This window comes from Microcaecilia unicolor, chromosome 2 (genome assembly GCF_901765095.1).
Source record: "Microcaecilia unicolor chromosome 2, aMicUni1.1, whole genome shotgun sequence".
Classification (NCBI taxonomy): Eukaryota; Metazoa; Chordata; class Amphibia; order Gymnophiona; family Siphonopidae; genus Microcaecilia; species Microcaecilia unicolor.
Window position 1 is genome coordinate 287,746,199 of NC_044032.1, and position 23,071 is coordinate 287,769,269.

The 23,071-nt window shown below is 46.3% G+C and overlaps 1 protein-coding gene across 1 annotated transcript in view; it reads right to left on the minus strand.

Moving 5' to 3' along the window:
• CCDC171 (coiled-coil domain containing 171) overlaps positions 1-23,071 on the minus strand; it is a 665,674-nt gene that overhangs the window by 457,452 nt on the left and 185,151 nt on the right. The window contains 1 exon segment of the mRNA XM_030194229.1: positions 4,125-4,233. Coding sequence (XP_030050089.1) covers positions 4,125-4,233 — 109 coding nt within the window.

Here is a 23,071-nt window from a genome sequence, read left to right on the forward strand (position 1 = left end):
CAAAGCAGGTACATCTCAGTCCTTACAAAGTATTAAATAAAAATATTTTTTCTACCTTTGATGTCTGGGAATTTGGCTGGTCCCAGTCTTTTCTTCCATGTTCCATGAGTCAGCCTTACAAATCCTTTTCCAGGTTGGCCTTTCCATTTCTTCTCTCGCTTCTTGTCTTCTTCCTGTCCTTCTCTACATCTATTTGACACTGATCTTTTGTTTTATGTTCCCACTATCAAATAGCTGTGTATAGAGCTGCCAAGTGATCCAGTTCCAGAAGGAAAGGAAGAAGATTTTTCAACCAGTCCTAGTGTGAACTCACATCCCAAATTCATGTGGGATTTGCAGTCCCTGATTCTACCCACCAAAATCTGTGCTGCAGTACATCCAAATTGACAAGAAAATGCACTCAGACCCCTCTACTGTTTGAACAATTTATTTTCTCATTTGCTATGGTCCCACTGTCTCTTTTCTATTTTTCTTTGTTTCTTCTGCCTTTACAGGGTCTCTTGCCCATCTGACATTTTTTCCTCTGCACCACTATTTATCCTGTCCAGCATCTCCCTTCTGTGTCCCTTGTCCCTATCCTAACCCCAAGTTCAGCATCTGCCCTTTCTGTGTCCCCATTTCCCCCATTTTTCAGCACAAGCCTACCTGGTCTCCTCAACTCCCCCTTCCTAGCATCTGCCGTCCTGATGTCCCCACCTCTCCCCTTTTCTAACTTTGTCCTGTGTCCCCATCTTCCCCCTTTTCCAGCATTACCTCTTTGTCCCCATCTCATCCCTTTTTCACCATTGTCCCCATATCCCCCTTCCAATGGTGTCCCTCTCTGTCCCTATCTCCTCCTCCCCTTTCCAGTAGTGTCCCTATCTCCTCCCCTTTCCAGTAGTGCCCCTCTGTGTCCCTATCTTTTCCCCTCCTTTCCAGTAGTGCCCCTGTGTCCCTATCCCCCTCCTTTTCAGTAGAGCCCCTATCTCTCCTCCTTTTCCATAGTGTCCTGTGTCCCCATTTCTTCCTTTTCTAGCACTGCCTCTTTGCGTTCCAATGTCCCTACCCTCTCCCTGTCCAGTACTGACTCTGTGTCCTTCTCCCTCCTTGTCCAGCATTTGCTATATCCTTCTCTCCCCATGTTAACCTTCTCTCTCCCCATGTTAACCTTCTTCCCTGTCTCTTTCAGCGCTCCCCAATCTCCTTGGGGGCCACACATCTCCCTGGCCTGCTCCCACGGTTCATCCTCTGGCAGCTCCAAGGAGGTTTTAATAGACAGGAGACCAAGTGACGTCAAAATGTTAAAACCAATTAGGCAGCTGTCATAGCCCTACTCTCAAAAGAAAGCAAGCAAACCTATGAGTTGCTGCATCCATGTTGTCACTCTTTATTATTGGTAGCATTTGTATTTAATCTCACTTATATTTTCAAACATGTCGATTTCTGCAGTATACGGATGTACACAGAAGAAGTATAACAGAATAACTTTTCATAAGAAGAGTAGCAATTTGTTATAAATCGTAATCAGCATGAGAAGGTCAATGTGGGCCCAGTCGCACTGGGAATTACAATATAAAGTGGTACTGCGCTGGTATATCCCGCCCAGAAGAGCTTTCCATATGGGAATATCGCCAGATGGCGCCTGCCCTAAGTGCGGGGGGGAAGGTGCAACTTTAGGACACATGTTTTGGACATGCCCACATATCCAACGTTTTTGGACACAAGTTACACAACAAGTGAGCAGATGGTGGGCGACAAGTTGGAAACTGGACGCCGAACTGTTGTTTGGCCGACCGGCTTTGGGAAAACCAACACCAAAAGGTTTGAGAGACTTTGCTGTGCGGACTACTGTTATGGCAAAAAAGGTTATCCTCATAAAGTGGCTATCTGCAGAGGAACCAAATGTCCAACAATGGCGAACACAAATGATCACACTATTGCGCCTGGAGAGAGTTGGAGTGGGAGATATATCATCATCAGCAGGACAGAAATTTAAAACACGGTGGGCTCCGTTTTGGATGACTTTGTCCCCGGCGGCAAGAAGCCGCCTGTTGAACATTTGAACATTTATAGATATTAACAGTGACAATCAGGCCTGTGGCAACCTTGAACTGGAAATAATGGGGAGAGGGGAGGGGAGGGAGAGGAGGGGGGAGGGAGGGGGGGACAAGGGAGGGGAGGGGGGGGGAAAAGGGGGAAAAAGAATAAGATGTTCCAGTTGTGGGAGTTCTGTTTATGTATAACACAGTGATAACTTAATGGAAGATAAAACGGAAATGTTATGATTGTTTGGAAAGTAGAACATCAATAAAAATGATTGAACTATAAATCGTAATCAGTGTGTCATTTGAAAGGGCTGGTTATAGGGACACTCTAGCATGTGTTATAGTCGTGCAGAGATTTTTTTTCTCCTGGTAAAGGCCACTAAAACAGACACCATGTTATGAGAATCAGGTGCTCAACATTCAGTTTTTCTATTTATTTATTTATTACATTTATACCCCACATTAATCATGAATTAGGTTGAAACCTGGAAGCATTTTATGCTTCAACATTTTTATTTATAACAATCCTGGAGAAAGACCACGATTGACTGGCAAAAGTACATATGAGAATGGAGTGGATATAGCACCGTTCACGGAAGAGAATGTGTATGAACAACTTGAAAATCTAAAGGTGGACAAAGCCATGGGACCGGACGGGATCCACCCCAGGATATTGAAGGAGCTCAGAGAGGTTCTGGCGGGTCCTCTTAAAGATTTGTTTAATAAATCCTTGGAGACGGGAGAGGTTCCGTGGGATTGGAGAACTGCGGATGTGGTCCCTCTTCACAAAAGTGGTGATACGGAAGAAGCTCGATAACTACAGGCCGGTAAGCCTCACTTCGGTTATTGGAAAAGTATTGGAAGCAATGTAATCTTTAGTTGATTTCCATTTAGAGAGGGCTTTATATAATAATGAAACAGATACCTCACCCTCCCTCAGGGATTGAAAGAACTCCCTAAGCTTGAGCCCCATCTGGCCACTGAATGAAGTCTGAGGCAATGTGGCCACATAATAGGCAACTTGCCAAAATGCAAACCTATTCCCCCAGGAAACTCCCACCCTTTGCAAAAGATCCTCGGTAGCGACTAACATCCCCTCAACAGTCAACAAGTGCTCAAATTTAATTGTATCTCGGTCTACCCATTGAGCAAAACCTCTGTTAGTAATGCTTGGTTGAAAGGATGGGTTGCCCCCCAGGGTGATCTGGTCAGTGACACTTGGGTCTCCCCTTAAGTTCTGCACAATTAACCTCCATGCTGCCGTTAAATGGTTGAGTAATACACTCCCTCGAAACTCCAGAGGGATCTGGGTCCGCTTATGATGTAATAAGGAAAACAACTGGTAGGGAGCATAGAAAGCTCTCTCAAGCTCCAAGGGGGTATAAGTCTGTTTTGAAGGCACCAGTCCCCTAAATGCCGTAATTGACATGCCTGATTGTACAGTTTCATATCAGGTAAGTCCACTCCTCCTTGCCCCAACCCCCTATCAAGTATGAAAGTGGAATTCTAGATTTCTTATATGCCCAGCAAAACCGGGTGATCAATCTGTATAAAGCCTTAATATCTTTCTGATATAACCAGTCACCAATCCGTAATAAAATATCACCTGTCCCATGACTTTCTAAATTCCTATGCAACCTCTCATGAGAGATTTTATATTTTCTGAATACCCTAAAAATCAATTCACTTTTATCCACATCTTCAAAGAACTGTAATAGATTGAGTGTAACTTCCCTTTGCTAAACCATGCTAGCTCTTTCCTAGCAACATTATTTATCCATAATTCTGATATCAAGACATGCTCAACTCTGCTTACTTTATAATAATCATGTCTGTCTATAATCAGATTTCTAGGATTAACAGATATAAACCTAAACACAAACATATGCTAACAAATTAGTTCAAAACCAGCAGATCAAATTACAAACATTAGCATTCTATCATAGATCCAGATTACAGAAAAATGACAAATTAATTAATTGGTATCTGAGAAACTGTCAATTCAACACATTCAGTCTGCTGACCTTTGTTACCAGCAAGAAATACAAACTGCTGCAGGCCGAAGGCTATATGCATAGAGCCAAACAGTTCAAGTGTTACCTCATTAGATGCGTCTACTTGCTTGTTCTGATAATCTGTCAAGGTATGTCTCAAAGTCTCAAGGACAACAGCAGGCCTCTGAGGTTTATCTTTGTCCTTGTGAATGCCTAAAGTAAAAGAGAACATGAAAATAAAGTTCTAAAATCACATACATAAGAAAAAAAAAGCCTCTCCTCAAAACCTAAGAGATATTGCAATTAGTTAAGACTAGAGGGACTATAAAAAGAAAAAGAATTACTGGATAGCTGTCTTACTATCCCCAAGGCTTGCCACTGAACATATATATGTATAAATGAAAGGCACACACAAAAATAAGTCTTTTAAATATAATACTAAACAAAGATATAAGCTCCAGGTTACAGCAGCAGTAGCTATATAATGCAGTCTTACACAAAATGCCCAGTGGCAAGCAAGACTACCTGCCAGTCAAACAGATCATCCAACATTTATAATGCAAAAAAAAGTATTTCCATTGACAAGCAGGATTGAAGCAGGCACACACAAATAGGCGACATCAGCCAGGCACCAGGACAGAACAGTTCTCCCAGAGCTCAGAACTGTAATGCAAAGTTCTGGTGTCTGTGCGGCCATTCCCGTGCACAGCAGGTCTCAGTTTTGCTTTTTTTCAACTCAGCCAAATGGAGATGAAAAAAGTTTATAATCCACAGTTCTTTTGTGCTATATCACCTAAAATCAGGCTTTAGATCATGTACAGAGTATGACAAAAATATTCTGAACTTTGGTGCACACACCAAAAGCCTCTAGTGCTTTGGTCCTGGTCATGACCAGAAAAACTAAGATTGTGCTCTAATGTCCCCAAGAGTCCAAATACATTATCTCAAATCAATTCAGAACACATTTGGATGCTGAAAATAAATTCCTGTTGAAAAAGTCACACAAGGCAGCCTCCTCTGCACAGACCAGTCAACATCTTCCATGGAAAAGTCTTCAACTTTTCGGTACAGTAGCTATAAGAGTCCAATCAACCAATGGGCAAAGATCCTTAAGGTATCTAAGTTCCCAGTATAGCTGCTTCTTCAGCACCTGTAGTTGCCTGAACAGAGGCTGCTTGCAAGTCACTTAACCCTCCATTGCCTCTGGTACAAACAAGATTGTGAGCCCTCCTGAGACAGAGAAATATCCAGAGTACCTGAATGTAACTCACCTTGAGCTACTACTGAAAAAGGTGTGAGCAAAATCTAAATAAATAAATAAAATAAATCTAGCCAAAAACCTAGTTAAGTGCAAATAGATCAGAGAAGACTCTGCTTCTGATAAACAGGGGCACTTAGATTCCCTCTCTGCATAAAAGCATCGGTGCAGTGTCCGTGCCTCTTCTATGGAGCTATTCAATCCTGCGGCCAGTTCCTACCAGAACATCCTACCACGGCACAATTATGTGAACAACATCCTACTCCTAAGACACCAATATTATCTTCCTTATTGACATCTTTTCAACTGTGAGTATTCCTACTTGTTTCTTCTCAAAAGGTACGAAGACTTTGTGAAGAAATAACCTAAAGATTAAAGGTGGGCAATGATTAAAATTTTTAAAAGCACTATTAATTTTTATTAAAAGTTTTAGCCAAATGATTGCACCTCTGGGCTAGGTGGCTTGGTACTAGTAAATTGCCACTGCATGGAAATTTTTTAAACAAGCTGAATATAATGAAAAGTTGCAGACACACACTTCCTTCCCACAGCACATTGCTCCCCCTCCCCTCCATAAAGGTACCTAACTTTCTCCTCTCCTGCTGCACCCTTTCCCTGTACTTCTCCTCTTCTGCTGTTAAACCTATTACCCCTGACACACAGACACCCATTTCTCTCCTCTCCTGCTGACAACCCCCTCCCCCCAGCGCACAGGTCCAGCATCTCTTCTCCATCCCACATTTATCTTAACATTTATCTGGCTCTTCATAGGGTCTCTGGCAGAGACTCCCACATGCTACTTGCAACCGATGCCAATGCCTTCCCTTGCCCTGTTTGCCCATCCCTAATGCCAGCCCTGACTGACTGCCTACTCCCTGCCACCATTATATATCAGTTATCTGATAATTCAGGTAGATTGTTTATGGAAATCCAAATTTCTGAAATCTCATATGCCTTAACTCAAAATCTATGGCCCTAATTCAGATTCTCTTCAGTTTTTTCAGAAAATATCTTCCACATTTCTTCACTTTAAATCTATTATAATTATTGGAGGAGACTTTAATCAATCAAATATAAAACCAGATACTTGTTAGACAATCCAAATGTCCAATAAGGCAATCTAAATCACCTGCTAAGCTTGGCAGACCCCTGGAGAATCTGGCATTCTTCATCAAGAGAATACACCTTCTATTTCCCCCCACATGCCAGCCTCTCCAGGATCGATTATTTTTTTATCTCCTCCTCACTACTTCCCTTGATTTTAGATGTCAAAATCCATGGATCAGTCCTATCTGATCATTCACTTGTCTCTCTCTGCTTCAGCGCTTCCCAGACTCAATTCCAGACCCCCCCTGGAGATTCCAAACATCTCTTTTACAGGATACATCATTTGTTGATTAGATGAAAGGAATTATAACCGAGTACTTTAACAATAATAAATGCACTAATGTTAAAATAAATTGTTGGTGGAGTGCTTTTAAGTTCACTGCTAGAGGAGCCATTATAAGCTTCTCCGTCGGAAAAAGATTACAGCTTACTAACTTACTAACACGGGACGCTTCATCTTGCATACATTCTCAAAATCAAATTATTATTCTGAAAACAATAAATCCAGCGCTTGCTTGCTCAATACCTTAAATTTAAAAAAAACAAACAGATCCAGATTGCCCCAAATAATAGACTCATCAGATAATTTACACATTACTGATTCAGCCATAGCATAACAAATTTTAAATTTCTATAAAAAATTACACAGCTCTGAAATAGATTTCTCCCTCTCTTCATTCCAGGAATTTAATAAAGACCTTACATCACCTACAACTGCCCCATCTTATCCTCCTTAGATAGCAACTTCACTGAAAAAGAAATCCTCACTGCCATGAAAGCACTCCCCAAAAATAAATCTCCTAGTAACAATGGCTTCAACATAGAGTTTTACTTAGCCTTCTCAGACATTCTTATACCCAAACTCCTCCAAACTATAGAATCTCGTCTCCTGAGAAAATTAAAGAGTCATGGGATAGGAGGCAATGTTCTGGTGTGGATTAGAAATTGGTTATTGGACAGAAAACAGAGAGTAGGGTTAAAATGGTCATTTCTCTCAATGGAGGAGGGTGAACAGTGGAGTGCCACAGAGATAAGTGCTATTTAACATATTTATAAATGATATGGAAATTGGAATGAGTGAGGTGATTAAATTTGCAGATGACACATGGGCGGACTGTGAAATATTGCAGGAAGACCTTACGAAATTGAAAGACTGGGCATCCAAATGGCAGATGAAATTTAACGTGGACAAATGCAAGGTGATGCACATTAGAAAGAATAACTCAAGATCTAGATGTTGTTGTAGATAATAAGCTAAAATCTTCAACTCAATGTGCAGTGGCAGGGTGGTGGCCAAAAATACAAACAGGATGCTAGGAATTATAAAGAAAGGGATGGAGAATTAGATAAAAAATACTATAATGCCTCTGTATTACTCCATGGTGCAACCTCACCTTGAGTATTATGTTCAATTCTGGTCGCCATATCTCAAAAAAGATATAGCGGAATTAGATAACGGTCAAAGAAGAGTGACCAAAATGATAAAGGGGATGGAACTCCTCTTGTATGAGGAAAGGTTAAAGAGGTTAGGGCTCTTCACCTTGGAAAAGAGATGGATGAGTGGGAGATACAATTCAGGTCTACAAAATCCTGAGTGGTGTAGCGCGAGTAGAAGTAAATCGATTTTTTACTCATTCCAAAAGTACAAAGACTAGGGGACACTCAAGAAAGTTACATGGAAATAATTAGGAGGAAATATAGTTAGAGGATATAGTAACAGCGGTTAGCGTATCTGGTTTTAAAAAATAGGTTTCAACAAGTTCCTGGAGGAAAAGTCCATAGTCTGCTATTGAGAGAAGCATGAGGAAGAAACTGCTTGCCCTGGGATTGGTAGCACGAAATGTTGCCATGATTTGGGTTTCTGCCAGATTCTTGTGACCTCGCTTGGCCACTGTTGGTAACAGGATACTGGGCTAGATGGACCAATGGTCTGACCCAGTACGGCTACTCTTATATTCTTATGTAACCCCTAAAGGTTCCTTTCTGGAATCCACTATAGTTGTCATCCCTAAACTTGATAAGGATCATAAATTAGAAAATTACAGGCCCACCTCACTCATCCATATTGGTAAAAACTTTTTTGCTCAAGTCTTAGCTCAAGACTCCAAAATATTCTTCCACTCCTTATACACAGACACCAAAATGGATTCCCCTCCCCCCCTCACCATCTTCCAAATGACAACTCCAGACTCTGGAATATCCTGTCAAATGCCAAACAATTTATTGACTCCCTTGCCACAGTCTCTCTAGACAAAGAATAGACATTTAACAGGACAAAATAGCAATACTTATTTTATTCTTTATATTGGCATTTATCAAGGTGGTCAAACTCCTCTATGACAACCCAAAAGTATCCACTGCTGTTAATGGTACCTCATCTCAGCCTCTCTCTTTGAAGAGAGACACTAAACAAGGGTATTCTCTCTCCCCTCTCGTATTTAATCTAGCCATGGAACCTTAGGCAACGGCAATCAAATAATCCCAAGATCATAAGTGCTCATATAGGCCTTGAGGAAAGTTCAAACTTTCCATATACACAAATGACCTCATCCTTTATACCACAGAATCTCTTCCCTCTCTGCTCAACACCATAGATTCATTCTCATCCTTATCAGGTTATAAGATCAATCGGTTGTACTACCCATTTCCCCTTTGATTCAGAAGCATCATATCTCCAAATATCCTTTCAAATGGGAACCTAATTGCATAAAATACCTGGGAATCTGGTACGGCAAAAATAGAAACCATTCACTACAATTACGCCACTTCCCTCCTATCCATAGTCACTTCCACCCTGGTCCCCACTTTATCTTTCCTGATGGAGCACAGCTGAGCAGTGTCTCAGCTCCACCCAACCTCTACACTCAGAAATGGCTGTGTATACCAGGTAAAAAAATATCAATTATGAACTGTATAGTTTCATGCAAATATACCCGCAATAGTTTTCCTTGCAAAATAGGGTTAAAAATTACCCTCACTGTCCAGACAGCAGCGAGATTTAATGGTATAAATGGAAGCCCATGCTACAGCTTTACAAATCTCAGCTACAAAGGAGCAGAAATGAGCAACAGACTGTCATAGCTCTGATCTGATGATACTTCACAGCTTGTGTCATTTGTAGTCCTGCCAGACTGCAGCAGTATGCTGTGCAGTCTGTTAGTGAGTTAAACTTCTCTTGGAAAGTGATGTTACTCACCTATACCAGATGATCTCCAAGGACTGCAGGATAAGTATTCTCGCCGATAGATGATGTCATTCGATGGAGCCCAGCATAGGAAACACTCCCCAAGCTGTTGAAAGTGGCTCACCATGCATGCATGCACCTTCCTGCCCCGTCACCACACAGGACCAGCTCAGTCTAATACAACAGCTGATGGAAGGGGAGGCGGGCAGGGCAGTGAGAATACTCATCCTGCTATCCTCAGAGAACATCTGTTACAGATGAGTAACTTCACTTTTTCCAAGGATAAACAGGATACATTGTGCTCATTGATGGGAATCACTAGCTATCAGACTTAAAAGAAAAAAGGGAAATAACTGAGGTCTGCAACATTACATTACATTATATTGTACTTCTATACAGCTAACAGTACAGGGTTCAAAGTGGTTTACAATGCTAGGTGATAACCAAGACAGACTCCTGGGAAATCATATCAAAGATTTTTCTTTCAAAAAGGGAAAAGTTAGACAAAATACTAAAATATGGATGCAATTCTTTCCAGACTTTAGGTGCTTGGAAATCAAGAAGTTTTTCATAAATTTTAAATCATTTAACACCCTTCATAGTAACATAGTAGATGACGGCAGAAAAAGACCTGCACGGTCCATCCTGTCTGCCCAACAAGATAAACTCATATGTGCTACTTTTTGTGTATACCTTACCTTGATTTGTATCTGCCATTTTCATGGCACAGACTGTAGAAGTCTGCCCAGCACTAGCCCCGCCTCCCACCACTGGCTCTGCCACCCAATCTCGGCTAAGCTTCTGAGGATCTATTCCTTCTGAACAGGACTCCTTATGTTTATCCCACGCATGTTTGAATTCCATTACTGTTTTTATCTCCACCACCTCCCGCGGGAGGGCATTCCAAGTATCCACCACTCTCTCTGTGAAAAAATACTTCCTGACATTTTTCTTGAGTCTGCCCCCCTTCAACATAATAGTGACAAAAGGAGAATTATACATTGATCTTCTAGCTCTGTTAGTAGATGTATACTCCAAATGGAATAATAGGTACTCAGAAATCCCCTAAATGGAAAAAGATCCTCACGCAAAATATCATAAATATCTGCAAACAAAGGGTATGATACATACCTGTAGCAGTTGTTCTCCGAGGACAGCAGGCTGATTGTTCTCACGACTGGGTGACGTCCGCGGCAGCCCCCACCAACCGGAAATAAGCTTCGCGGGACGGTCGACACGCAGGGCACGCCCACCGCGCATGCGCGGCCGTCTTCCCGCCCGTGCGCGACCGCTCCCGCCAGTTGAATGACTAGCAAAAAATATGAAATACACAACTCCAAAGGGGAGGAGGGAGGGAAGGTGAGAACAATCAGCCTGCTGTCCTCGGAGAACAACTGCTACAGGTATGTATCATACCCTTTCTCCGAGGACAAGCAGGCTGCTTGTTCTCACGACTGGGGTATCCCTAGCTCTCAGGCTCACTCAAAACAAGAACCCAGGTCAATTGAACCTCGCAACGGCGAGGAAACAACAGAAATTGACCTACGAAGAACAACTAACTGAGAGTGCAGCCTGACCAGAATAAATTCGGGTCCTGGAGGGTGGAGTTGGATTTACACCCCAAACAGATTCTGCAGCACCGACTGCCCGAACCGACTGTCGCGTCGGGTATCCTGCTGGAGGCAGTAATGTGATGTGAATGTGTGGACAGATGACCACGTCGCAGCCTTGCAAATCTCTTCAATAGTGGCTGACTTCAAGTGGGCCACTGACGCTGCCATGGCTCTAACACTATGAGCCGTGACATGACCCTCAAGAGTCAGCCCAGCCTGGGCGTAAGTGAAGGAAATGCAATCTGCTAGCCAATTGGAGATGGTGCGTTTCCCGACAGCGACCCCTAGCCTGTTAGGGTCGAAAGAAACAAACAATTGGGCGGACTGTCTGTGGGGCTGTGTCCGCTCCAAGTAGAAGGCCAATGCTCTCTTGCAGTCCAATGTGTGCAACTGACGTTCAGCAGGGCGGGTATGCGGCCTGGGGAAGAATGTTGGCAAGACAATTGACTGGTTAAGATGGAACTCCGACACCACCTTCGGCAGGAACTTTGGGTGGGTGCGGAGCACTACTCTGTTGTGATGAAATTTGGTATATGGAGCATGAGCTACTAGGGCTTGAAGCTCACTGACCCTACGAGCTGAAGTAACTGCCACCAAGAAAATGACCTTCCAGGTCAAGTACTTCAGATGGCAGGTATTCAGTGGCTCAAAAGGAGGTTTCATCAGCTGGGTGAGGACGACGTTGAGATCCCATGACACAACAGGAGGCTTGATAGGGGGCTTTGACAAAAGCAAGCCTCTCATGAATCGAACGACTAAAGGCTCTCCAGAGATGGCTTTTCCTTCCACACGATAATGGTAAGCACTAATCGCACTAAGGTGATTCCTTACTGAGTTGGTCTTGAGGCCAGACTCTGATAAGTGCAGAAGGTATTCAAGCAGGTTCTGTGCAGGGCAAGAACGAGGTTCTAGGGCCTTGCTCTCACACCACACGACAAACCTCCTCCACTTGAAAAAGTAACTCTTTTTAGTGGAATCCTTCCTAGAGGCAAGCAAGACCCGGGAGACACCCTCAGACAGACCCAACGCAGTGAAGTCTACGCCCTCAACATCCAGGCCGTGAGAGCCAGAGACTGGAGGTTGGGGTGCAGCAACGCTCCGTCGTTCTGCGAAATGAGAGTCGGAAAACACTCCAATCTCCACGGTTCTTCGGAGGACAACTCCAGAAGAAGAGGGAACCAGATCTGGCGGGGCCAAAAGGGCGCGATCAGAATCATGGTGCCGCGGTCTTGCTTGAGCTTCAGTAAGGTCTTCCCCACCAAAGGTATGGGAGGATAAGCATACAGGAGGCCGGTCCCCCAATGGAGGAGAAAGGCATCCGACGCTAGCCTGCCGTGTGCCTGAAGTCTGGAACAGAACAGAGGCAGCTTGTGGTTGGTCTGAGAGGCGAAAAGGTCCACCGAGGGGGTGCCCCACGCTCGGAAGATCTTGCGTACCACTCTGGCATGGAGCGACCACTCGTGCGGTTGCATGACTCTGCTCAGTCTGTCGGCCAGACTGTTGTTTACGCCTGCCAGGTACGTGGCTTGGAGGAGCATGCCGAACCGACACGCCCAACGCCACATCCCGACGGCCTCCTGGCACAGGGGGCGAGATCCGGTGCCCCCCTGCTTGTTGACGTAATACATTGCAACCTGATTGTCTGTCCGAATTTGGATAATTTGACAGGACAGCCGATCTCTGAAAGCCTTCAGTGCGTTCCAGATCGCTCGGAGCTCCAGGAGGTTGATCTGCAGATCCTTTTCCTGGAGGGACCACAGACCCTGAGTGTGGAGCCCATCGACATGGGCTCCCCACCCCAGGCGAGATGCATCCGTCGTCAGCACTTTCGTGGGCTGCGGAATTTGGAATGGACGTCCCAGGGTCAAATTGGTCCGGATGGTCCACCAGAGCAGTGAAGTGCGGCAACTGGTGGAGAGGCGGATGACATCTTCTAGATTCCCGGTGGCTTGAAACCACTGGGAAGCTAGGGTCCATTGAGCAGATCTCATGTGAAGACGAGCCATGGGAGTCACATGAACTGTGGAGGCCATATGACCCAGAAGTCTCAACATCTGCCGAGCTGTGACCTGCTGAGACGCTCTGGTCTGCGAAGCCAGGGCCAAGAGATTGGTAGCCCTCGCTTCGGGAAGGTAGGCCTGAGCCGTCTGGGTATTCAGCAGCGCTCCTATGAATTCCAGAGACTGAGTAGGCTGGAGATGGGACTTTGGGTAATTTATCACAAACCCCAGCAGCTCCAGAAGTTGAATAGTGCACTGCATGGACCGGAGGGCTCCTGCCTCCGAGGTGTTCTTGACCAGCCAATCGTCGAGATATGGGAACACGTGCACTCCCAGCTTGCGTAGATACGCCGCCACCACCACGAGGCACTTTGTAAACACTCGTGGGGCAGAGGCGAGCCCAAAGGGCAGCACACAATACTGAAAGTGCCGTGCGCCCAGGCGGAATCTGAGATACTGTCTGTGAGCTGGCAGTATCGGGATGTGAGTGTATGCGTCCTTTAAATCCAGGGAACATAGCCAATCGTTTTTCTGAATCATTGGCAGAAGGGTGCCCAAGGAAAGCATCCTGAACTTTTCTTTGACCAGGAATTTGTTCAGGCCTCTCAGGTCTAGGATGGGACGCATCCCCCCTGTTTTCTTTTCCACAAGGAAGTACCTGGAATAGTATCCCTGCCCTTCCTGCCCGGGTGGTACGGGCTCGACCGCATTGGCGCTGAGAAGGGCGGAGAGTTCCTCTGCAAGTACCTGCTTGTGAAGGGAGCTGAAAGACTGAGCTCCCGAAGGACAATTTGGAGGCAGGGAGGCCAAATTCAGGGCGTATCCGCACCGCACTATTTGGAGAACCCACTGGTCGGAGGTTATGAGAGGCCACCTTTGGTGAAAAAATTTTAACCTCCCTCCGACCGGCAGATCGTCCGGTACGGACACTTGTAGGGCGGCTATGTTCCCGTGGATCCAGTCAAAAGCCCGTCCCCGGCTTTTGCTGTGGAGGCGCAGGGGGCTGCTTAGGCGCACGCTGTTGACGAGAACGAGCGCGCTGGGGCTGTCCCTGTGCCTGGCGAGGCCTTCGGGCCGGCTGGTTGTACCTACGCTTTGCAAAAGAATAGGGTGCAGCCTGCCGTGCCCGGGAAAAAACGCCCACCCGTGGGGGCGGGTGCTGAAGGCGCCCGGTGGGAGAGCTTGTCGAGAGCGGTTTCCCGCTGATGCAGTTGGTCCACCATCTGCTCGACCTTCTCACCGAAAATGTTATCCCCCCGGCAAGGGACGTCAGCCAGTCTCTGCTGGGTGCGGTTGTCCAGGTCAGAGGCACGCAGCCATGAGAGCCTGCGCATCACTATACCTTGGGCCGCAGCACGAGATGCCACGTCACAGGTGTCAAAAATCCCCCTGGACAGGAACTTTCTGCACGCCTTCAGCTGCCTGACCACCTCCTGATAAGGCCTGGACTGCTCCGGCGGGAGCTTATCGACCAGGTCCGCCAGCTGTTGCACATTGGTCCGCATGTGGATGCTCATATAGAGCAGGTAAGATTGGATGCGGGTCACGAGCATGGAGGATTGGTAGGCCTTCCTCCCAAATGAGTCCAGAGTGCGAGACTCCCGCCCCGGGGGCGCCGAGGCGGTATCCCTCGAACTCCGTGCCCTCTTGAGAGCAGAATCCACGACCGCTGAGTCATGGGGCAATTGTGGCCGCATGAGCTCTGGGTCAGAGTGGATCCTGTACTGGGACTCTGCTTTCTTGGGAATGGTGGGATTAGTTAGTGGTCGCACCCAGTTCCGGAGCAGCGTCTCCTTCAGGACATTGTGCAGCGGTACCGTGGAGGACTCTCTAGGTGGTGATGGATAGTCGAGGACCTCGAGCATCTCGGCCCTCGGCTCTTCCACAGAGACCACGGGAAAGGGAATGCTTATAGACATATCCCGCACAAAGGAGGCAAAGGAGAGACTCTCAGGAGGTGAGAGCTTCCTCTCCGGTGACGGCGTGGGGTCCGAGGGAAGGCCCGTAGACTCCTCTGAGGAGAAATATCTCGGGTCCTCCTCTTCCCCCCACGAGTCCTCATCCTCGGTATCGGACATTAGCTCATGTAGCTGCGTCCGGTACCGGGCCCGGCTCGACGTCGAGGCACCGAGGTCTCGGTGTCGTCGAGCGGTGGACTCCCGCGCCGGCGGGGACGGAGCTCCCTCCATCGACGTCGACGGGGACTCCACCTGCGTGGCTGTCGAGACCGGCACCGCAAGCGGCGGCGGTGTCGACTGCCCCGGCGCCGGGCTAGAGCTCGCCGGCGCCACAGTCATCGGCGCCGAGGGCGCAAGCACCCCCGGCGCCGGCACAGCCTGGCGCATCAGCCCTTCCAGGATCCCCGGAAGGATGGCTCGGAGGCACTCGTCCAGGCCCGCTGCCGGGAAAGGCGGTGGGGCCGGTAAGGGTGTCGGTGCCGGAAGCTGCTGGGGGCCAGGAGACGGCACCGAGGTGCCGGAACCCCGACGCGTCGGTACCTCCACCACCGACGGAGATCTCTCCTCTCTGCGATGACGCTTCGGCGTCGACTCCTCTTCAGGGTGCACCGAGGGCTCCCGGTGACGGCGCTTCTTGTCTTTTTTCCGGTGCACGTCACCGGTGCCGGAGGGCATGGAGGAGGAGGAGGTCGATCCCCCTCGGTCTCGGGGTACCGGGTCCGACAGGGTTCGGTCCCGTGGCTCACGAGTTGAGGGAGTGACCGGGGCCGACTGCCCACGCGGTCTCTCTACCCCACTCTCGCCGGCGGACCGGCGGGCCGACGGGACCTGTTCTCCTGGGGTCGCTGCCATCGGTGCCGATGTCTCGGGCATCGATACCGGTACCGAAGAACCGGTCTTCGATACCGATGCCGTCGAGGTCGACGTCGAGGGGCCGGCGCAAGTTCCAAAAAGACGGTCCCGCAGAACTTGCCTCGCAACCTGAGTCCGTTTCCGGAGACCGAGACACAAAACGCACGACTTGAGATTGTGCTCCGGCCCGAGGCACTGGAGGCACCAAGCGTGGGTGTCGGTCTGCGAGATCGGCCGGCCGCAGCGACCACACTTTTTAAATCCACTCGGGACCTTCGAGGACATCGACGGAAAAATCGCGTCGGCGAAGTCAAAGTCGGCAATGGTGGCTAAAATCACACCACGAAAACTGAAACCGACCGAGCGGCCACTAGGCCGCAACGAGGCGTCCCCGCTAGAAAGCGAGGGAAAAGAAGGAGCGCGTGCTCCACACGCGCAAAATTCTTTTTTTTTTTTTTTTTTTTTTTTTTTTATAAAAGAGAAAGAAGAAGAAGAAGAGGCCGAACAGGCCAAAAGCGACGATCCGCGTAAACGCGGTCGAAAAAAATCCGGCGGCTGAAACGAGAGAGAGGGGAAAACACAACTCTCTCAGTCGCGGAAAAAAAGTAACTGGCGGGAGCGGTCGCGCACGGGCGGGAAGACGGCCGCGCATGCGCGGTGGGCGTGCCCTGCGTGTCGACCGTCCCGCGAAGCTTATTTCCGGTTGGTGGGGGCTGCCGCGGACGTCACCCAGTCGTGAGAACAAGCAGCCTGCTTGTCCTCGGAGAATGAGTCAAACATCATATATAAAAAGACGACCCATTTATTAATGGAGAAAAAAAGACCTCAGTAGTGATTTGAATTCCCATAAACAGGAACAGGACACACCTTATATAGGTGTATATATGAGGGTGGCCATTTCAGATCTGGCAAATGTAAAGCTTGTAGTATGTCTTAGGAGCTTTCAGAATTTACAAATCCAGTCGATTTGAAAACCTATCGACAAATACACTACCAACTGTAATAATGATTTTGTAATATACATCAAATGTCCTTGTCAGAAATTTTATATGGGTAAGACTACCAGACGTTTTAGGATTAGGATAAACGAGCATCGCTCATGCCTTCAGCAGAACAAAATAGAAGCTCTGTTAGTATCACACTATATTGCACTCATCCGTCTGAATCTTTGAAATGTTTTGCAATTGCTCACGTTACTGCAGACATAAGAGATGGGGATCAGGCTAAACATTTACTCCAATTGGAACAACGCTGGATTCATAGACTATATAGTCTTGAACCTAAGGGGTTGAATATCTGCATTGACTGGAAAGTATTTTTCTAAAAGTTTATGTAGTTAGATAGTTTTCTAGATAATGTTCCTTTAAATTTTTACTGTCCTGGGACTAGCTCATTACCTGGCAGCGTATTTTTAAGTTTGATGTCATTTTAGGCTCTGGAGAGTAAAGAATTTCCTTAAAACAGAACACGGTGAGAGTATGGTCTGCAGCAGTTTTAGGTTTGTGCTGGAATTGTTTTAGTATTATCTCCTTAGAAACACTAACAACCTTGATAGATATGTTTTGTAGATTGTTATGCACTTAATGCAAACTGCGGTGGGAACTTGCTCCTGAAGAAGCTTTGACTTGTGAAAAGGGCAGATCCATTGAGCCTTGTAAAGATAAGTTCTACTTGCCCATTCTCGTTTTGCATATATTGTTACAGCTGTTGAAGGTGACAAGATGACAAACGAATATATGTGATGAATAAATATATACAAAAAATAAGTGAAATTAAATAATTGAGTTTGGAGGTTTTTTGACCAATGATGGAACCTACGTAAGGTGTGTCCGGTTCCTGTTTATGGGAATTTGAACCACTATTGAGGTCTTTTGCCTTATTAATAATTAGGACATCTTTTAATATATGTTTGTGTTTACAGATAATAGGTACTCAGGACATTAACCATTTAAAATACTAAACAGTATACATGAAAATTAAACACAATCCTTGCTTCAATTGGCAACCAGCGATGCTCTATTAAACACACAGAAATGCTATCATTTCTGCAACAAAAAAATTAAACACACTGTCATTCTGAATGTTCCAACAATCTGTTTCAGGACGCCGAGATACAAAAGATTATAATAATCCAATTTAGAAAGTAACCTAAACAGTTCAAATTCAAAAAAAAGTTTCTGATACATCTCAAATTTATCAAAAGAAAAAAAAACATTTAACCAAGGCATTGACATGAAACTCAAAAGATAAGTTTGGTCTAAATAAATCCCCAAGATCTTGATCTTAGGAGAGAATACCTGGTCTGGTCTATGATAATATGACCTAACAATAGATATGGATTACGGTCAAGCAATAAAAATTTGGTTCTATCAGTATTCAGTTTATATTGCAGAAACCAAGAACTAATTAATGCTAAAAACACATTTCTGTGCCATAGGAACTACCTGAGCCGGATTACTATAAACAGGGATTACAACAATAATAGCTGCATAACTATAAGTAAAATATCCTTCTCTTGTCAATTCTGAATCCAGGGAATGAAGAAAGACATTAAATATAGGAGAAAGCGGGGATCCCTGAGGAACACCACAGGGATTGCTCCAACTATCTGACCAAGAACCGCATTGCTTAACCCCATAGGATCTAGTGGTCAGAAAGCCTCTAAACCAATTCAAGACTGATCAGCTATTCCAGTATGATTAAGCTCAAAAAGCAAAATATTATGAACTACTAAGTGGAACGCTGAGGAAACGTCGAATTGTAGAACATGAACTCTACAATTCACATTCATTAACTGCCGAGCTCTATCTAGCATTGAGACCACAACTGTCTTGGTGCTATGCCAAGGTCTAAAACCTTATTGAGTAAAGTGCAATATATTATGTTTTGATAAATACTCATTCAACTGAAAACAAAATAAACCTTTCATTAAGTTTAACAAAAACGGAATGGAGGCCACTGGTCTATAGTTAGACACCATATCACTGGATTCTTTAAGATCGTTTACGATAGGTGCAACAATCTCACCCATTCTTTTCGGAAATAAACCTACAGATAATAAATTCTGATTCCATTTATACCACAAAAGCATGAAATCAGGTGAGGAAGAAACAAGAAAGGAGGAAAGAAATCCAACATACAATAGGATCTAGAATATTTTTGAAACAAAGGTTTAAACAGAGACCAGTCAATAAGTAAGAAATCTGACCAAATTCTATCACATGCTACCTCAGTAGGGTTATCAACAGTGACATAGCCCACCTCTAACTACATTTGAAAAAGAACCTCTAGCATTAATAATTTGTCTGAAAAAAAGGTACCTAAATTATCAGCTGTTGGAAGAGTGTCTACTGCCAACCAAAAAACATGAGAGGTATCATTCAATCTAGTAACTAAATGAAAAAGCTTTAACATTGGAGATGTCCGTTCCTATCAATCTTGAGTACTAGAGTTCGTTTTGGCATTCAAGGTCACCTTATAACTGTCACGCTCCTCACCCTCACCTCGCTCTTCTCCTCCTCGGTAAGGGCCGCGCCCGCGGCGGGGAGTGTCGGTTAGCTGAGCAGGTCCCTCCGAGCGGGTCGGGTCATCGGGAGTGGAGCGTCGGCCATTTTGGGAGAGCCGGCACTCTGAGGGTGCCCTGGGTCTCTCCTTTGGGCCAGGAGTGGAGCGCCAGCAATTTTGGCAGAACGAGTGTTCCGAGGGTGCCCCAGAGCCTCTTCTGCGGGTCGCAGAGTTCGCACCAGGGTCTGCCTTGCTGCTTGCCCACTCCTGGCCGGTCTACTCGGTTCCAGAGCATGGCCATCTTCGCCCCGCCTCCTGCCTTGCTGGGACTGGACCTTGCTGCCAGACTCCTCCCCCTCCAGCGGGTCAGCCAATGGAGGGCCCTCCTGCCCAGCTGATCATTGGACTCCTGGTGGTGGGGGCTAGTTAAGAAGCGTCCTCTCTTCCCTTCTCTGCTTCGGCTTCTACTTCGGTAGGTGATTGATTGCACTGCATCTATTCCTTAGTTGTTACCTTCTCATTGCTGACTACTGCCTGAACCCAGATTACTCTCTGCCCGCTGCCTGACCTGGATTCTGTCTGCTTGCTGCCTAGCTCGGCCTACGACCTGAAACTCAACTACTCTGTCTACTGCCTGCGGCCTTCTGACCCCTGCCTGCGTCCAGAAGTCCTGTCGGCCGCCCGCACATGGGGGTTCAACCCTCGGGGAACGGCAGTCATCACAGGTGAAGCCTCAGGGGTTGCTCAGCTGTCCAGCAAAGCGCAGGGTCGAGTCTTCGTCTCTGTGCTCCGTCCGGGCACAAGGACTCACGACCGCGACAATAACTATAAATCCCCTTTTTCCAATCCCCTTTAACAACCAAAACTGAAGTCTTCTTCCAATTCCTTTCCAATCTACAAGTTTGCTTCAAGGTTAATAACTGAATCAAACCATTTATTACTCTTACGAACAACTTTAAATCTTTGTTAAGATATAATACATCCAGAGACCCCCACTGGAATGGTGGAGGGCTGAGCCGTAGAGTTCAGGCCATATAGAAACCCTGGTAAAAGTCAACAATGTAATGCCAGGTGCAAAGGAAGTGAAAGGAGGGGCTCTTTCCTGTGAGCATCTCGTGGTTAGCTAAGAAAAGTGATAAACAACTCTAACTTTGAAGTCAATATAGACCCATTGGTTTACATACACCCAGAATTGAATAAAAGGCAGAGCAATTTGGGTGTGGTTGGAGATCTCCCCAACACCATCCAGAGATGCACTTGATGCTCTTGATTGCCGTGTGTTACGTTGGTAAGAATAAAACCATATAACTTCATAATCTGTCTTTTCTCTATTTCTTATACGTTATTTTATGGTGTTATAAATCTCTGAGTTAGAATTGGAATGGGCACGTCACATTCAGATGCACTAACCTGGAGTCAGATGGAAACCCCTAAGACCCCAGATAATATTAATAGCCTTCTGGGAGTCTTCTCTGGTGGGTGGGCATCTGCCCAGCCTACCAGAGGGGACCCGTGTAGCAGTAGAAACTTCAATTAAAAACATCTTGTACGCTCAGGGACAAGACTCTAAGCAAATCAACAATGAATGTTGAGAATTTTTTTTGTTTGTTATTTATAGACAGCCTGGAACAGAAAACACACGGTCCTACAGGATGGAGTTGGATTCTAGACTCCAAATAAGTTCTGAAGGCCGGCCACAATGGGTACCCAATTTTAGGTTGGCCTGAGCCTAAAGTGGGTGGGCACAAGAATCCCATCTGGCAAATCTCCTTCACTCCCTCACCCAGGCAACCAATAATTTCTCATTTCCACCCTCTCTGCATAATTTTTCAAGTCCTAAGTGCTCCGCTGTCTGCAAACAGTGACTCATATCCACTGCTCTCACCAGCCCAGAGCCTTCCCTCTGACCTGGTACCACTATTGTGAAAACCGGAAGTCCCATCAGAAGGAAGGCTCTGGCTGGCATGTGTTGTAGGTATGAGTCGCTGTTCACGAAACATTGAAAGATTGAAAAGGTACAGAGTTTGTGTGGGGGGGGGGGTTGAGTTGACAGCTGCCAAAATGCCTGTGGGGTAGGAGAGGGAGAGATGCCGGGAGTCTTTTAGTGATGAGGCTTGAGGAGCCTCACCAGTCACATCAGAGATGCGCTACTTATGGGTGGGCCTGAGCCTAAAGTGGGTGGGCCTGTGCCCACCCAGGCCCACCTGTGGCTACACCACTGCTAAAAAGATAAGAGAAGGTGGGAAATATGAGGAAAAAAAAAAAAGAAAGAAATGGAAATAACCCTCCTGTTTACAAAGCCGAGCTAACTGCTGCCAGTGCGCTAATGCTAACATAAACTTTGTAAATTGGGGGGGGGGGGGGGGGGAATAATACTGTACAACGGAGGGTATAAACGTTTTTTTTAAGATATCTTAGCAAGAGGAAACATGGCATTATGAAGCCCAATGGTGAAGCACAGAAATACCCCCTCCCCAATATTTAGCCTGCAGTAGGCAGCATTTTTGCTCCCCACTGCACACATTAAACCTAGATATTCAACGCTAGGCCTCTTCTGGAGACCAGTACTGAATATGTGGTTTCATTTTTGATCGTAGCTTCACCGGTTAAGCTGATATTCAGTGCTAACCAGTTCAGTGCATAGCAGTTAAAGTTAGGCCGCATAATAACAGCCTATTTTAACCGCTCAAAATAGCTTGTTTGGTGCTGAATATCTGCACCTAACCAGCTATGTCATATAATATAGTCAGTTAGCAACTAGCTGCTAACCGTGGACATTCAGCAGGAGATAACCGGCTATCTCCCACTGAATATCTGCTGTTAGGCACTAAAACACTATTTAACCAGCCAGGAGCCATTCCTGGACGGTTAAATAGTTTTCAGTATCAGGCCCATAAAGGCTAGGGTTACCATATGTCTGGTTTTACCCGGACATGTCCTCTTTTTGAGAACATGGCTGGGCAACCGGGCTGGTTTTGCTAGCCTGCCCGAATGGGTGGGTTTTGCCAGCCTGCCCGGACAAATGGGCAGGCTGGCGGGCAGGCCTAACAGTGTCTATCCTAGCCTCCCCTCCCCTTACTCTACTGCCCTGGTGGTCTAGTGAACTTTGGGGGCAGGAAAGAGCACCCTCTTTCCTGTCCAGAGAGTTGCCCTGCATCCTGTTCCCCTTGCAATGCTGAGTGCTGACAGTATCGGTGCCGATTCAAAATGGCTGCCAAGAGTTGAAGTCTTGTGAGGCCGTTTCAAGAATCGTCGCCGGGACTGTCAGCACTCAGCATTGCAAGGGGAACAGGATGCAGGACAGCACTACTGCTGAGAGAGAGGGCAGCAGATGTAGGATCGTGGGAGCTCAGCCTGCTTCCTCTAATACCAGCGCTGTTAAGGGAGTTGCCCCACTGAAGTGAGAGGGAGCGTTGGGAGTGAGGTCTCCTTCCGAAAGAGAGATGCTTCATGGGGAGGGCACAAGGTGGGGAGAGGTGAGAGAGAGAATTGTGGGACATAGGGTAGAGAGGGGTAAGAAAGGAAAACAATCTTGCATATGGTGGTGGAGGGGAGGGGAGTGGGACAAGAGAGGGAG